General features: G+C 53.3%; 5 protein-coding genes across 5 annotated transcripts; 3 read left to right on the top strand and 2 right to left on the bottom strand.

Annotated features, from left to right (window-relative positions):
* Positions 1-56: 56 nt before the first annotated feature.
* Positions 57-2,602, top strand: KVR01_002162 (uncharacterized protein). Its single transcript, XM_044788267.1, has 3 exons — positions 57-587; positions 683-1,069; positions 1,156-2,602. The coding sequence occupies exons 1-3, from the start codon at positions 450-452 to the stop codon at positions 2,170-2,172; spliced, it is 1,542 nt and encodes a 513-aa protein (XP_044647177.1). The 5' UTR covers positions 57-449; the 3' UTR covers positions 2,173-2,602.
* Positions 2,603-3,217: 615 nt separating this feature from the next.
* Positions 3,218-4,611, top strand: KVR01_003849 (uncharacterized protein). The gene is made up of 2 exons (XM_044794977.1): positions 3,218-4,200; positions 4,259-4,611. The coding sequence occupies exons 1-2, from the start codon at positions 3,254-3,256 to the stop codon at positions 4,569-4,571; spliced, it is 1,260 nt and encodes a 419-aa protein (XP_044648864.1). The 5' UTR covers positions 3,218-3,253; the 3' UTR covers positions 4,572-4,611.
* A 441-nt stretch (positions 4,612-5,052) lies between these two features.
* On the bottom strand, positions 5,053-8,009 carry KVR01_003334 (uncharacterized protein). Its single transcript, XM_044793974.1, has 2 exons — positions 6,956-8,009; positions 5,053-6,896 (listed from the first exon to the last, which is right to left on the bottom strand). The coding sequence occupies exons 1-2, from the start codon at positions 7,965-7,967 to the stop codon at positions 5,197-5,199; spliced, it is 2,712 nt and encodes a 903-aa protein (XP_044648349.1). The 5' UTR covers positions 7,968-8,009; the 3' UTR covers positions 5,053-5,196.
* Positions 8,010-10,041: 2,032 nt separating this feature from the next.
* KVR01_003680 (uncharacterized protein) lies at positions 10,042-11,601 on the bottom strand. Its single transcript, XM_044789205.1, has 2 exons — positions 10,989-11,601; positions 10,042-10,925 (listed from the first exon to the last, which is right to left on the bottom strand). Exons 1-2 carry the CDS (start codon positions 11,296-11,298, stop codon positions 10,207-10,209), a joined length of 1,029 nt encoding a protein of 342 aa, XP_044648695.1. The 5' UTR covers positions 11,299-11,601; the 3' UTR covers positions 10,042-10,206.
* Positions 11,602-12,084: 483 nt separating this feature from the next.
* Positions 12,085-15,773, top strand: KVR01_002998 (uncharacterized protein). The gene is made up of 3 exons (XM_044784702.1): positions 12,085-13,350; positions 13,725-15,267; positions 15,382-15,773. Exons 1-3 carry the CDS (start codon positions 12,907-12,909, stop codon positions 15,474-15,476), a joined length of 2,082 nt encoding a protein of 693 aa, XP_044648013.1. The 5' UTR covers positions 12,085-12,906; the 3' UTR covers positions 15,477-15,773.
* The last annotated feature ends 78 nt before the right edge of the window (positions 15,774-15,851 follow it).

The raw sequence follows: 15,851 nt of genomic DNA, 5'->3' as shown, positions 1-15,851 counted from the left end.
ACCTGCATATTTTTCCTTTTGAGGGCAGTCATTTGCACACATAGCTGCTTGTGTGGCAGGTCTCCCGCTCCCCCTTTCAGATCCTGGTCTCGCGCTCGCCGTGCTGAGATTCTTATTTGCTGTCTCCGAATGCTTGCTTTCAGCCCCAAGGCTTCCCCGTTCTTATCTGATCCAGCCAAGATGTCAACCATTTCTTCCCCGTTCTTATCTGATCCAGCTAAGTAGATGTCAACCTTTTCTTCCCTCCTTGCATCAAGCTTGGTCAATGTGCATGATCGTGTACAGCATACTCGGCCCATGCCGGCCCCGCAGTCAGCACATACCACTTGTCTTGGACTTCTCCCGTGTCTTATTATTTTATATTCGCGCTAATAGCGTCTACTTGAGAAAAGATAATCCTAAACCTATTCAACCAAGACCAGCTAGTTGGCCCTAATCCACGTGATACGATGAACATTGAAGCGAAGACAAATGCCAGCCCTGTGGCCGACTCCCATCTCGAAGCAGTAGCCGTCCCCGCCGGTCCCGGTGATGCCGAACTGGAGGCTCGTCTCAGGCGCCTCGAGCAGCTCAAGAACCAATACGGGGTACGCAACACCTAGGACTCTTGACTTGGTGGTTTCATCTATCTTTTCCTTCTGCTGGAGTAGAACTGTCCTGCTAATACTCCGCCCACTTTCAGAGCACATGGGATGGCCCTGACGACCCCGATGACCCGTACAACTGGGCCTCATGGCGCAAAATCACTATTGGCATTATTTTCTCTTTTGGCCAACTCGTGACCCTCATGACGGCAAGCATGATTTCTGCCGCCCTCGGCGATATCTCGGATGATTTGAGCATCGACGCTGCCACAGCTCAGATTGTCTTTGCTACGTACTTCCTCGGATTAGCTTTCGGGCCCTTTGCCTCGGCTGCCTTTGCTGAGGTTTACGGGCGCAAGTGGGTCTGGGTGGCTGGCAATATCTGGTATATTCTTTGGAATGGTATCAGCCCAGTCGGCCACTCTAAGAATTTGATGATCGTGGGTAGGCTGATGACGGGCTTCGGGGCGAGCGCGGGAGTCACGGTATGTGCATCATCCTCTGCCAAAGGCGTGAAGCACCACCCGCGGTTCACTGAAGCCAGTACTGATACTCTGTACTCTGACCTTAGCTTACTGGACCGATCATGGCGGATATGTATGGAAAGAAAGACCGCGGAAAGGCGGTGGCTATCGCCTCGCTACTCCCTTACCTCGGTCCTGCCCTGGGTCCAATCGTGGGCGGCATCGTCACGCAATTGGTTGCTTGGGAATGGATCTTCTGGATTATGTGCGCTTTCAGCGGTCTCACCACTTTAATTGGAGTGCTCTGTATCCGCGAATCGTATACTCCGGTCCTCCTACTCCGCAAGGCGCGCAGCCACCGCGAGGCAGCTGGTCTGAATGTCGAAGCTCCGTCCCTGAAAGCCTCGCTGAGCCACCTGGGCGTTAGCTTGTGGCGTCCAGTCCGCCTCCTTCTCCGGCGGCCGGTGGTGCAGATCATCGGTCTCATCCTCGCCCTTGACTTTGCGATATATACGCTTCTACTTGGTACCTTTGCGGAGCTATACATCACGGAATACCACCAGTCACAGTCCAGCGCCTCGCTGCATTACATTGCCATCGCCATCGGCGCCACATCAGCCGCGCAGGTTGGCGGTCGGCTGATGGACTGGTCATACCGCCGCATAACAGCCCGTTACGGCGATGGCAGCAGCACCGGCAAACCCGAGTTTCGCGTGCCATACCTTGTGCCAGGCGTCATCATTACGCCTGTGGGACTTTTCCTCTACGGCTGGGCTGCACAATATACTGTATCATGGCCCGTTGTCGATATCGGGGCCGCCGTCTTCACCCTTGGTAGCTTTATGGCAAGCCAAATGCTGAGCGCATATCAGTTGGACGAGTTTGTGGAACATGGTGCCTCTGCCAGCGCGGCGACGCGTGTCCTCTCCTATTCACTTGGGTTTGCTTTCCCTATCTTCGCACCTGATCTATATCACCGCATTGGATATGGGTGGGGAAACAGTATGCTTGCCTTCCTGTGGGTTGTCTTTTGCTTCCCGCTGCCAGTAATCTTCTGGCTATGGGGGGAGAAAATACGTGCAATGGGAAGACAAAGCAAGGAGGGACAGGTCGACAGCGCTTAGGCTGCCAGGCACCAGGGCAGTGCTGGTAAGAAGGGGGAAAGCACTTAATGTGGTTTCGCTTCTATTCCGTACACGTCCGAGGACATACGTGGCGCCTTCATACGGTGGAAAGCACTTAATGATTGGTGGAATTACCGGTCCACTCCCTTGAAAGGAGCTCTGTCATAGGGTGTATTTTCAGATGCATCAAGAATTTTCCTCTTTCATCCTGTTCTTTGTCTCAGTCTTGTCTGGTTTTGATTTGTTTGGAACGTGTGATTTGTGGTCGCAGAAATTGAGGTTGGCCATGCCTGGAAGAAGGGGGAAATGCCTGCTTAAGCTCTGGTCCGTAGAGTCCAACATCCATGCTCTGTATCGCTGAGCCTACAAATGTGGCGTTTTACTCGAATAGCCTGGTAAATCAACGATCTGGGTCTGATCAATTACACGACCTCGTGGTGTTTGAAAATGCTTGAATTGTAATAGGTCTACTACTTTGGGGAGATCGAAGAGCAATTGAGAGATACTGCCGGTAGGATGTCAGTAAACTAATATAAAGTTTATTTTAATTATAGATAGTCATGAAGCATGTCGTTCTGGCCCCACCAGCTCAGTTATGGTCACGGATGTAGACAGCGTGCAAGTCGTTGTGGGTATATGGATTGTGCTTCGAATACGGAATAGAAGCGAGCCAGGTAAACCTGGTCATCATCCAAACCTATCCTTGATTAATTTATGGTTTATTGAATACCATGCTGAGCGGACTTCCGGAGCATGTCCCGGAATTCCCTCCGTGGTAATCGATTTCACTAGGTTCTACGATTTGGGGAACCGGACCGTGCCTTCATGTCGACCCCGCGCGTTGAGGACCAAGCCTTTTATTTGCAGAGAAAGAATTCCAAAAGTGGTGCCATATGCATAGTGTTGATCATTGCCTTTTCCCCAAGCCGGCCGTTGGTCGTATTGAGTACCTAGGTACCTATCCGTAAACGCTCTTTCGACATATTAACCGGTGAATCCTGCACCGGTTTTTCTCAGCTACCTGCCATGGGCTGACGCATACAGCCATACATTTCCTTCTGTTACAGGCTCCTGATCCACTATGCAAGTTTGCAACCTGATCGTGTTTTCCCTGCTGTCGTGGAGTCCCATCACGAGCGGCTGGCCGACTGCAAAAGCAGGGCCTCAACGGCGAGATGCTAAAATATTTGCTCACCCAGGCGCATTGCACACCAGTGATGATTTCAAAAGGGTTCAGCAACATGTGCGAGACAAAGAACAACCTTGGTACAGAGCCTGGCAGCACTTGGAATCCACAAAATTAGCCCAGACCACTTGGGTGCCCACACCTCAAGAAGTCATTGTTCGTGGCGCGCACGACGAGTTTCCGGAGAATTATGGACACGCATACCGCGATGCTCACTCTGCATATCAGCTCGCTCTCCGTTGGCAGATCGGGGGCAACACGTCATACGCGGATCATGCAGCTGAAATATTGGACGGCTGGGGATCCAGCCTCGTCGATATCGCCGGCAACGAGGACAAATACCTGGCGGCAGGGCTTTACGGTTATCAATTCGCCAACGCAGCGGAGATACTAAGAGGGTACTCTAGCTGGCCTAAGACCAACCAGAAAGCTTTCGGTGCGATCTTGAACAATATCTTCGCAGTATACAACAGAGAGTTCCTGGAACGCCACAACAACAAGCAAGACTTTTACTATGCGAATTGGGACCTTTGCAATATCGCTTCTTTGATGGCCATTGGCATTTTTAATGATAACAGGACTATGTACGACTACGCTGTGGACTACTTCGAGCACGGCTTGCCAGGCCAACCCGAGGTCGTCGCCAACGGCGCTCTGCCGTATTTCTCCATCGCCAATTTTACGGAAGATGACACGGGAAAGACCCTCATGCAAATTCAAGAATCTGGTCGGGATCAGGCACATTCTCTTCTCTGTATCTCTTTATTGGGCGTAATCGGTCAACAGGGCTGGAACCAGGGAGTAGATCTGTACTCAGTCTACGGCCATCAGATCCTAAATGCGTAAGCAGCACAACCAACTCATTACTATTGTAAGTGCACCATGACTGACTAGATGCAGTGCCGAGTATGTCGCCAAGTATAACACGAATCACACCGTCCCATACATCCCTTACCAGAGCTGGGAAGGCGAGCTGAAAGTTGTCTCTGAGAAAGCCCGCTTTGACGTTAGGCCCGGTTTTGAAGCACTCTGTTCCCACTATACCAATATCAAAATCCTTGACGCCTCTTGGTCACTGGAGTACCGCAAGTTTGTAAACGCAAATTTAACAGAGAACATTGAGGGTGGCGGTGGTGATTATAGTCCCAATTCCGGAGGCTATGACGCTCTGGGTCACGGCACACTGATGTATCGTATTGATAGGGAGGAATGATAAAGTTTGTTCAGTCTTAAATACTTCATCTCCATTTGCGGTCAATGCTTTAATGAGGAGCTTGAAAGTGGTAACATTTGCCTTTTATTGCAGAGTCACTCTTCTCAAATCGTCAGAAGCTGTGTTGTGGAGTTTTGAGCTCTGGGTCTTTGGCGTTATGAAGGCGCCGCAAACACTTCATTTTTCATTTGTATGTGAATTCGAAACGAAATCGCAAGTGGAGTCCAGCATGGTTGTCGTTTTGTGATTGCCGAAGTGCTTGTCTTGATGAATAGAGCCAGTGTTCTGACAACACCTCCCTAGATGCAAGCATTAATTATTACTTGCTTCCATTTCACACCGGGAGATCAGGCTCTCACAAGACGGCCCGAGATTCAAAGGAGGGAATCGAAGGGGACGCTGAAGCTTCTGCTACGTGTCCTAACTCTTAGGAGGACATCCAACTCGGACTTCAATAGCTGCTTTTTTTTTCTTTTTTTTTCTTCTTTTGGTATGCTGCTGTAATTATGAGACGACATGTAGTATCTTGGCCTGGTAACTTGATCGCACGACGTCCCTACCGGATGCACCAAATGCTGGGCTGAATTGTCAAACAATTGTGAGAGAGACCGAGTCGCGCAGATCTCTAAATAAGTACAATGTCTTGAAGACCTCTTTCCTGGAACCATGAACTATCCTGATTCTCGCTGTCCTTCCCTAGACCAAAGTATTCATCCCACTTGGGTGTTCCATCTCTGGAGGTGAACTCTATCGTGCCAGTCCGTCGAAATGTGTTAGGATCGTCCATATCTGCACTTTGAACGAGGATCCCATACACTAATTCACAACTGAGGCGGTCAGAATACTCTTTGGCCAGAAGTAGCATGTGTGTAGGATCTTCCAAACGCCACTTCTGCTGTTCGGGAATACTTTCCTTGCCCAGAAGGCATGCAGTCCTGTGATCTGACATCATTTCCACATCTGATATCCATTCCGGTCCAACCCACACCTTCCCCAAACTATTGTCATTCAGGCGCGATTTAAAGTTATCTGGTAATCTCCTCAGAACTCCCCTAATAACAAGCCCACGCACAGCAGATGTTTCGAAATGCGTCGACTGCAAGTCAGATTTGAATCCAGGGACGTCAGACAAGACTTTGATGATTTGAACGCCTTCTAGTGGCGTGACCTTTGCCTCGTCCTGGCTAACGAGGTAGGGTGTAGAGCACAGAGACGCCCAAGACCACGTTGGTGCGATCAGCTCAGGCTGGATTGCTATCCGGGTGGAGCCACGAGCCATGATCAGCGACCGAATGAGATCTCCTGACCAGAACCCAGCGACAAGATCATCGTCGATATAGTCACCCACAATGCGCGCCAGCCCAGCCATTGCTGGGAAGCGATCTTTGTAGTAGGTCAAGAAAGCGCCACCGTGATTGGTGAGGAAGGTCTTCCAGAACGAATAGACCTGCTCCGGTTGGCTTTGCTTACTCAAAGAGCGCACCCGGTCTCGTCCACCTCCTTCCACCTGTTCCCATATCAGATTGCCATTCAGGTATGGGCTGTCCGGCACTGCTTCGTTGAAGATCTCTTGATTGCATTCCCACCAAATCTTTTCTCGGGTATAATGAATGATGGCGGGTGACAAAGCTCGCTCCTGGGCAACCCAGGCACGAGAAAATATCAGGCCCATGTGGATCTTATCATGGAACTCTGAATCGTTCCAGCAGATGTAGAAGCCTTTGAAGGAAGTCTTTTTTCGTACATACTTTTCGACGAGGGTGAATTCCATATACAATGGGAAATGCACGAGAGGTAGTGCCGTCCTCTCACCGAATAGCCCTTCCGAACCATCTTCGTAGGCGGTTGCTGAAATATTGAACTCCCCATGCAGGTAAACGTCACCCATTCTCTTCGCCTCATGTGTCCAATCCTCCTTTGAGTCTTGGATTATGCAGAGGGAGTCAATCCATAGGTAGTTGATTCCAAGCTTGAATGTGACGTCGATGGCGTCCTGGAATGTCTTTGGGAGCTGGCTGATCGGTATCTCTCGTCTGAGGTCGTCCAGGTTGTTTTGAGTCAAGGTGAAAAGCACACACTTTCCCCAGCAGTGACTCAGGGAAACATATGGAGTAGTAGTTGGTAGACCATTTGTTTCACAAAGTCTAGCTGAAACTTTTGAAGCCTTGGTATCAGGTCCTCGTATTTGTATCAGACGGGTTGGGAGAAATCTTGTTTCTCGCCTCCAGCTCCGGCAAGTCTCATGCTTTAAGCACTTTTGATACCAGGATCTGGCAATATCAAAGCTTGCCGCCGACTTTGCGCTAGATGTCATAATTGTGGGATCTGGCAAGACGTGTCAGCTAAGGCATTTGACGAACATGACATGGAACCCTATTGCGAACCTGAAAACTCTGGCCCAAGAATCAATTGGCGGGCGGGAAGAAATTGCCTGCCTCCGAGCTGACGCGCATGTTCACAACCAGTGTCATCCGGATGACCGAGTTCGCACTGGCAGAGGAGAAACCATATCTGCAATGAGCGCCAGCGACCCTCAGTGATTCTGCATCTGATCGACCAGAACTCCTTTTGTGACTCAGAAGGGTTGGATTCCTGGCAAAACTGCTCCACTGACTGTGCCACATCCTCGCAAAGATAACAGCCTCCGTCAACAGACCTTTTCAACGAATAGAGAGACGGGTGATACATGTGGGAGGCATCTATAGAGAATTTGGTTTCGATGAATTCGAGCCGTCCCCGTGGAAAGTTGCGACAGATGGAGCACAACGCTGATGTTCTTTGACCCAACGCAGAAAGGATGTCATCGTTCAATTCTCTTGTCAAGTCTTCCTCGTCTGTGCTTGGCTCGGAATCCTGATCATCATCCATTGGTTCATATTCCATCAAGACTTCCCATTCCCTGTTCAAATCATCATCTTCTTCTTCCAAGTCGGCTTCTTCCTGCTCCAATCGGTCCCGCTCAACAGTCAGAGCGTCGGTTTTGATTCTGATTTCGTCTCTCTTCTGCTCCAATTGACTGATTTGCAGATCAATAGTGTCAATGCCTCTCCGAATAGAGTCTTCCCTATCGGTCGTGCTTGGGTCGACGTTTTCGTTCGGGTCTGTCGGGCTCAATTCATATATACCATCTAAATCATCCCTCAACTTCTCTTGTTCTTGGTACTTTCGTTCCAGTTCAAGATCAACAGTATCCAACTCCCTGTCATGATCTTCGTATCTTTGGAGAAATTGGCTTTGTTCGAGGAAAATAGCGTCCAATCTCTTCATGATGTCTTCTTGCCGCCTAACGATCTCTTCTTGTCGCCGCTTAACATCTTCCCGGGTGCATGAGCTTGTATCCAGAAACCCTTGCGGGCGTGCTTCAGGTTGTGAGTTTGGGCATTGTATCTGACCCATCTTTGTGTTGGTTTTCCACAACGGTAGAATCCAGTAAAATAGATAGTCCGGATGTCTCACGTCCGCATCTGCTGCCTATCGAAAGGGCCCTGGGGCCAGGTATTTAAACACCGCAACATGGAATTTAACCCTCCTAACACCCCGCAATAAGTCCACCTTTCCTACTGTGGCACGGGGTTCTCAGTGCTGTGGAGCGATCACAGCATCTTTTACAGATAATGGGAAACTATTGGCCAATTGTGCACATAAGCTCGTGCCTGGCAGACGCACACTGCCGAGACAATCAAGGGCCTTCTTCTGAACAGCGAATGAGTTGCCGTGTGGATAGCTGAAGGATGGGTGACAAGATCAATCATTGGTCACCGGCCCAGTCGGTGTTTCTCCCGGGCGCGGCCCGCCATCTGACCGTTGGTGAGATTGGTTGCTTGCCTGCGCAACACATCCTTCGTCCCACCAACAGCACTGGAAAGGCAATGTAAGCGAGCAGCCCCACGCATGCACATGGCCACTTTCATGCACGCAGCTGCGCAGGGATTTCAAGGCGGTCACCACGCAGGAGCTTGAGCATTGTGCCCAATGCGGCACATCATTCATGGAAGGCACTTCCACATTTACATCGGAACCGAACAAGGCTTTGGCTCGGGGTTGAAAGAGACAGAAACTGTTGGAAGCCATACGCTCTCTTCTGAATCCTTGGAAGTGCCAGCCTAATTGACCAAGTGTACTGCAGGCGTTGGGTAGGGGGTTCAACAAAGTGTTGCACAGCAACCCCTGATATGACCTCGATGTGCCGGGTGTTGGCATGCATAAGCTTCGCCCTCACCTCAATCTTATCGAAGGCTCCACCATTGGCGCTTGTTCGAATATTGCCCTGTTAACGTCGTGTTCCAATACCCCTCTCCGCTCCTGTGCCGCTGAGTTTTCCATTCTGGGTCTACCACGTTCGATGATGGGACATGTGTTGGCGATCAACTAGCCGTCAAATATATGCGGATCAAAGTCAATGTCTTTTCCCCCATCACCACAAAACCCTGATTCTAGATGGAATGAAAGGTCCTAGGAATACAAGCGTTCGCTGGATTTGATCAACCGAAATTGGTCCATCCATGCTGAATGCAAAGGATCCATCACCTTTACCGAAACCTAAAGTGCCGACTTTCTTTCCTTTTCGATACCCTAGGGCATTCTCCCTGGCAATGTTGTAAATTTGAAAACTCAAATCTCGCCTCTGTTGATTTGGCGGATGGCTGTAGCATTTTCTAAGTGGAAAATGCAGTGTCTCGTATGCAAGATTACGACGAGAGTGACGTACCAACGGCCACAACATTCTCTGGCTTGTCGAGTTACTGCCGTTCTAAATGCGGTTTGCTCTGACCGATGAATTCCGACCAAGCGGTCAAATGGTACTATCTGTCCTTTGGGCAGGAAACCTCTTGGATTGCACAGGATGGCCATGCCGAAGTTAGGTGAGGAAGTAAATGCCTTCGTTTCTGCTTTTCTTTGCTCTGAGGTTTGATCGGACATATCCTAGCAACTAAGATAGAACGCACGAAATTAATGTTAGCCAAGGAGCTCGAAATTTGAAATGAGTCTTTATAAAAAGGTATAGTATAGTATCTCATCCTGGGAATCGATCCCGAGCCGGATACGCTCTTGCCAGCCGACATAATTAAGCAGGAGGGGTACATGATCGGAATAGCAAAGAACTAAGTTGTGAGATGAATTTCACGCAGGACTTAGGTCTCATTCCAAAGATACTCTCAACCTTTCGCTGCGTGCAGATTTCCTTGGTCTCGGTCAGGCCAGATGTTATACGCTGGCTCGAACAACTGAACAAGACGGTCTTCTTGGTGAGTATTTCGAGGGCGCCAGGCTAGCAAGGGTGTTGAATAGTAGCTGTGACGGCCTACAGTACCAAATGTATGGTAATTTGATGGTTATGCCGCTCCGTATGCTTCCAACGGACACGTATGCGGAATGCTTGGTCAACAACTTTAGAATGCCTTAATCCTTGTACACATCTTTAAGTTTAGAAGATAAAGATTGAATATCATTTTACAAGTATCTGCAGCCATCCAAGTTGATCATGGTTCGCACGAGTGCCTACAGGCATTTGGCCATGTCGCATTAGTTGATACTACGAGCGTAAGAACAGGAATAACTTCCAGGACACGAGACGCTGTCGCTTTTAGATGGGGCTGTACCGCAAACTCACGGCAGTTCAGCCTCGATGACACTCTCAATCGCCCCCGGGTGTTTCGAAATACCCACGACCCTGAGGCCGCAGTCCTCGAGTAGCCTCTTCCAGTGCTCCTCGGTCCTCTCGAGACCAGACAACACGTTCATCATCAGCAGGTCCATGGTGGTCGCGAAGCTCGTGGCGCCCCTGGCAGGCAGGACGATCTCGTAGATGAGAAGCCTCGAGTAGCCCTTCCTCATGGCACCCCTTACGTTCTCGAAGATCTTCCTGCACGACGAGCCCTACGTCCTCGGGGAGGTCGGGGTGCTTGGAGAGCAGGCGGGCCGCGTCGAGCCCGCGGTTCCCACCGATGTCGACGAAGAGAGGCGCTGGTCCGGCGAGGTCGGCGCCTTCGACGATACGCGCTGTGTTGTAGACCTCTGTCCAGTCCATCTTGTGGTACCCGACAGCGGTCATGGTGCCGGTGAAGTTGTGGCCTGCGGTGGGGTTCTCCTGGAGATAGTCGAAGAAGACAGATCCGAACGTGTCGGCGTTGTTGTCGTACTTCTTGGTGTCCAGCGGCTCTCTATACTTGTTCTTGGCCAGGAAGGAAGGAAGGTTGACGCCGCAGGGAATGCAGTGGGTGAAGCCGCATCGGACCAGTTGGTTAGTGTACGTCGACTCGTCACCCATGGCAAGGCTGAACGGAGTTGGCTTCCACTCATCGAGTGCAGTTTCTTCAAGCACGTGGAGCGCGGCGAAGTGCCTCAGGAAACGCCCTGGAGCGACAACTTGAGTTTACTTTCACCCCAAGACATAGGAAAATCCCTGGCAGGACTCACGGAGCAGATTAGGCTCAGCAGGGGCACTGCACATCTTGACAATCTGGTCAAGGGATTGCGGGATTGGGCCCTGGCTCTTGCTCAGACTTTCCCACTCGGACCAGATGCCAAGGTCGTGGAAGACTATCAGGCCGGGCGCAAGCACTGAGATCTCCATGGTGAGAGCCCAACCCCGCTCAAAGGGCGTCTCGAGGTGGCCGAGAAGCTTCCGGACAGCTTCCTTGGCCTCATAGCGGTCTGCTTCTGACTGAAAAGACTCTGGTTGAATAGAGTCAATGAGTTTCATCGTCTCCGAGGTATAGGTAGTCATTTTATATCATGTCGGCGTCTGTGTGGGTCCTCGACTCGCGACATGGATAGGGTTGGCAGTTAGGTAATTGTGACAAAGCCCAGTTGTGAGGCGGGAATGGACGGCTGTCCTCTTTTTTTGGGCAGGACGATACGAGACGGGCTCCGTAAGGTGACATCTGTCAGGTTCGGGGCGCGCACACACAAGCCCGGGGGGGCTATGTGTATGCACCTAGTGTCGCTGGTTTCTTGCTGTAAGATGATCTCTGGCCAGCCATCGTGCAGGAAGTGTTGCCGCCGTAGTTGGACCCTGGGTGGTTGCAGCGCTTATTAAACCTACTTTGCGCAAACCAGGATAGAAAACAGGCTGGATATGCGGCAAATGAAGCTGTTTTGGGGGCCATCTGAAAGAGTACCCTGCCCACACGCGCACACAATCACGAATGCGAATATATTTGTACAGTCTCATACTAATATGTGGATACTTATCTACCTGCACATGTCGTTAACATTGGAGACCGAGGTCACATTGAGATCCATCCTCAGAGCGACAGGCGTATATATACTGTGTGGTGCTACAGGCCTGTCAGCAACCTCGTTACTGCTGTTGGTTGTGAGGTTTCAGTCGGCTTGTATGGTTTCAGTGGAGGAGACTCCATCCATCTGATAGCAGGGAACCTCGTTCGGGACAAGCCTGTTACCGCAGACGGCTAGACCTGACGGGTTCTGGGGCGCGGAGGGGGCACCCGTGGACATCCTGGTTTTCTGAGAACCCACAGGGCACGGCGAACGAGCTGAGGAGCATAATAACAGACAGTGCCATCGGGCCCAGGCCCCCGGGCTTCCCCTCACGAACTTGTGCGTGGTGCTCGAGTCATTTTCCTATTCCCGATCGATTTCCCCTTTAATCCCGCCCCTCCTCCTGTGGCCGGGCCGCACACGGACTCCCTCATCAGCCACTTGCAGTCACAAGTCGACCTTCTCCAGCCGCCGTTTGCTTATCGTTCTGTCTGCCCTGCCCTGCCCTGCCCCGTCCCATCCCGTGTCGTCCCAACCCCCTCTCTGGCCTGGCTGTTGTGTTCGGACTGACGGCGGCCTGAAGACATACATACATCACTGGCATATCCAGCCAAGACCGGTCCTGATCCGGTCGCATGCATTGACTGGCAGCACTCGTGCCCGGCCGCAGAGTGGGAATAAGCTCACGGCCACCCGAGCACCGAGGGACCAGCCACCGACCCGAGTCGTCGTCCACCGGCCCCCTTCGTCTTATTCCCGGCCTGCCACCCGTCCAAAAAGAAACCTCCGTCTAACAAACCCACGCGAGGATCCGAGACCACGGACTCGGAACGGCCCTCTCCTTGGCTCTTGGAGGGCTCGTGCTACGTCAAAAGCGAGACTGATTCATGATCGGCAGAATTGAGTTTGCATGAGTGGATAGTCCAGCCTGTCAAACCGGCAAGCCTCCGCCAGAGTCACGGGCGCCGGCCTCACTGTCAGTGTCAGTATCGCTCCACCAAGGAGCGACAGGACCAGCCAGTCGGTCAGCGTCACCACCGCTGTCACTCTCACTATCGAGTCCAGCCAGTGTCACCGTCCCATCGGGAATATCCCCCGGCCATAAGGAGCCATGGAGCGCCCGCCCGCTCATCCTCGCCCACATCACTATCCCTCCCACTCCAAGCCCATACAATACACCAGGGTGCCCATAGGCGGGCCAGACCGTCCGCCCGTGACCCAGTCGCCCAGCCCGAGCACCATCTACACGTCTCCCCCGGGCGGCGGGGGCGGCAGGGAATCCTCCTCCTCCTACCCTGCCCCGAGTAATGGCTCCCCCAACCGGGACCTCGGCAGCCCGGGTATAAAGAGGGAGTCTGGCCCCCGCGACGGCTCGGAACAAGGTGCCGACTGCTCCAGCGAGGTCACACGACGAAGCTCCACTGCCTACCCCGACGGCTCCCAGTGTAACGATGAGTTGAAGTCCGAGGATGCGGTCGGTGAGCCCTCGAGGAAGAAGCAGAAGCGGAATAAGCCGACGCTGTCCTGTTTCGAATGTGTTGAGCGGAAGACCAAGGTGAGCTGATTTTTCCGACTGATTCGGATCGAATTCTGTCACACATGATGAGTGCCCCCCAGCAAGTTCCCTTCTTACCTGCCTGGGCTGGTTGAAGCACGAGTCACTCTCACAACCTTGGAACATTCTCTTGCCTATCCCCCGCGCTCGTTTCAACTGCTTGGCTCTATCAAAAGAGAGCTTTATGCGGTGTGATGCGAGCACGGAGCAGGCATGCCTGGCGATATTCTGTCCGGCTCAGCCTGAGAAGTTTGGCCGGTGAGATCTCCACGGTCTCCCCATCCACGGCGATTCTGTTCATCTTCTTCCTTCATCACCCGGGACACTTTTCCTTCTCTTGTCCCCACGAGCCTTCTCACTGACACCCCTCCCAGTGTGACCGTGGGAGACCTCACTGCCTGGCCTGCATAAAACGGCAGACCGAGTGCAAATATGCCCACGTCGCCAACCTCCTCGAGGAGACCTCACGCTCACTGTCCAGCGGCCGGCGGATGACCAAGCCGCCAAAGAAGAAGCCGGCCGGAGCAGGAGACCCCAGGTCGCCGATACCAAACATCGCCGACCGGGGCGTGCTGGCCACGAACAACTACCTGTCCAAGGCCGCCGTCGCCCTGTCCACCGGCCTGCTGTCGACCGTGCCATACTCGCTCGGCACGGGGTCGAACGTCTTCGGCGTGGGCTCGGCGCACCCCTTCGTCAACGTGTGGAGCTGCTCGGGCCGGCTCAACGAGGTGATCGGGCTGATGCCCAGCAAGCTGCAGTGCGACATGCTCATACACCGGTACTTTGAGTGCGTGGACCCGGTGTACCCGATCCTGGACCAGCAGGCGTTTGTCGAGGACTACGAGCACTTCTGGACGCTGTCGGAGGAGAAGAAGCACCAGGCGGACGCGGCGTTCGTGGCGCTGATCATGGCGATGCTGGCGCTGGGCATGCAGTTCCTGCAGAGCGAGCTGATGACCAAGTCGGAGCGGGCCGGGGCGGCCGAGCTGCACGCCTCGTCGAGCAACCAGGCCCTGCGCATGAGCTCGTACCTCAGCACGGCGTCCATCCGGTCCATCCAGACCATGGTGCTGCTGGTCTACTTCCTCATCAACGACAACCACGCCTCGGACGGCTGGGCCTTCGCCGGCATCCTCATGCGCCAGGCCTACGCCATGGGCCTGCACCGCGACCCCAACATCGTCACCCCGGCCGCGAGCCCGGCCGAGAAGCAGGAGCGCCGCAAGGTCTGGCAGGCCGTGCTGCACCAGGACACCTTCCTGACGGTGCTCCTGTCGCTGCCGCCCAACGCCACCCACACCGACGTCCACGTCGACGACATGGTCGACGAGGTGGGCCCCGCGGGCGGCTACAAGGCCGTCAACGCGGCCGAGGCGTCGTCGGCGTCGACGGACCTGGCCTACATCCGCGGGTCCTGGACCCTCGCCAACCTGGTGCAGGAGAGCATCTGCTCCCCGCGGTGCCTCGACATGCCCATCTGCGCGACGCCGCGCCACAAGACCAAGCTGGTGGCCGACTTCCGGGCCGTCTACCGGTCGTTCCCGGACATCTTCCGCTCGTGGGACGCCGAGAGCCTCACGGCCCTGGCGCAGACCAACGGCCGCGCCGCGCGCCAGACGCTGTGGCTCACCAGCAACTACTTCCACAACGCCATGCTCGTGCACGCCTCCGAGTCGCCCGACGTCCCCGTCAACATGCGCGCCACCCTCGAGGCCGCCCACGACGCCATCAACGCCTTCTTCATGCTGCACACCCTCTTCGAGGCAGAGGCCCGCACCTGGTGGGTCTTCAACCACCGCGCCTTCCTCGAGGCCCTCTGCATCGGGAGCGTCCTCCGCGAGACGGCCGGCGAGCCCGGCGGCGAGGACGTCGTCAACAAGGATCAGCTTTTCGTGCGGGGCCGCGGGGATATCGGTACGTATTCAGACGTGGGAATAACCGTCTTGCCCTTGCCTTTTTTCTTTCTTTTCTTTTGGGGGGGGGGGGGAGAAAGATAAAGAAAACCCAGACTAACATCATCCTTGCCAGCTCGCCTCGTGCACATAATGACCCGCATGGGAGAAGGCGAGGAAGGGTCCGAGGTCGCCCGGACGAGAGCGCAGGTCCTGAGCGAGTTCCTTTGACAGGCTCGACGAGCAAGACCCCAAGATTCGCCCTTATTACCAAGATCCGATATCGTATTTAAACGTGCATAGCTATTGTATTAACCCGCTTCCTCCACGCCGGCCTCACAGTCCGTCAGCCCTCCACTATTTACGAGCTGGCCCGTCCCCCAGAAAGAGAAGCGCCCATGGTTCTCAGGAGTCACGTGCGGCAGGCTCGTACTTGGTGAATGGTGATGGTCATGGCGGGCCCATTACCTACCTGGTCACTTGCTGGATATGTTCAAAGGCTGATGCTACGATGTACCTACCTCTTATTAGCACGATGTAAAATAAAAACTTAATCGCTAAAAAGGATTACCCTTGTTGGCAATAATGCCAATGAAGATACGCAGC

This window comes from Diaporthe batatas, assembly GCF_019321695.1.
Source record: "Diaporthe batatas strain CRI 302-4 chromosome Unknown Contig00003, whole genome shotgun sequence".
NCBI classification, from domain to species: Eukaryota; Fungi; Ascomycota; class Sordariomycetes; order Diaporthales; family Diaporthaceae; genus Diaporthe; species Diaporthe batatas.
This window is presented reverse-complemented; position numbering and strand designations above follow the sequence as displayed.

Bases quoted from the DNA above. Each gene is read 5' to 3' on its own strand.
- KVR01_003334 (XM_044793974.1), bottom strand. From the start codon at position 7,967: ATGGGTCAGATACAATGCCCAAACTCACAACCTGAAGCACGCCCGCAA. The intron at 6,897-6,955 runs GTTCGCAATAGG...ACGTCTTGCCAG, and splicing joins TCTTGGGCCAGAGTTTTCAG to ATCCCACAATTATGACATCT.
- KVR01_003849 (XM_044794977.1), top strand. From the start codon at position 3,254: ATGCAAGTTTGCAACCTGATCGTGTTTTCCCTGCTGTCGTGGAGTCCC. The intron at 4,201-4,258 runs GTAAGCAGCACA...GACTAGATGCAG, and splicing joins GGCCATCAGATCCTAAATGC to TGCCGAGTATGTCGCCAAGT.
- KVR01_002998 (XM_044784702.1), top strand. From the start codon at position 12,907: ATGGAGCGCCCGCCCGCTCATCCTCGCCCACATCACTATCCCTCCCAC. The intron at 13,351-13,724 runs GTGAGCTGATTT...CACCCCTCCCAG, and splicing joins GTGTTGAGCGGAAGACCAAG to TGTGACCGTGGGAGACCTCA. The intron at 15,268-15,381 runs GTACGTATTCAG...CATCCTTGCCAG, and splicing joins GCGGGGCCGCGGGGATATCG to CTCGCCTCGTGCACATAATG.
- KVR01_002162 (XM_044788267.1), top strand. From the start codon at position 450: ATGAACATTGAAGCGAAGACAAATGCCAGCCCTGTGGCCGACTCCCAT. The intron at 588-682 runs GTACGCAACACC...GCCCACTTTCAG, and splicing joins AGCTCAAGAACCAATACGGG to AGCACATGGGATGGCCCTGA. The intron at 1,070-1,155 runs GTATGTGCATCA...CTCTGACCTTAG, and splicing joins GGGCGAGCGCGGGAGTCACG to CTTACTGGACCGATCATGGC.
- KVR01_003680 (XM_044789205.1), bottom strand. From the start codon at position 11,298: ATGACTACCTATACCTCGGAGACGATGAAACTCATTGACTCTATTCAA. The intron at 10,926-10,988 runs GTGAGTCCTGCC...TTGTCGCTCCAG, and splicing joins TGCTGAGCCTAATCTGCTCC to GGCGTTTCCTGAGGCACTTC.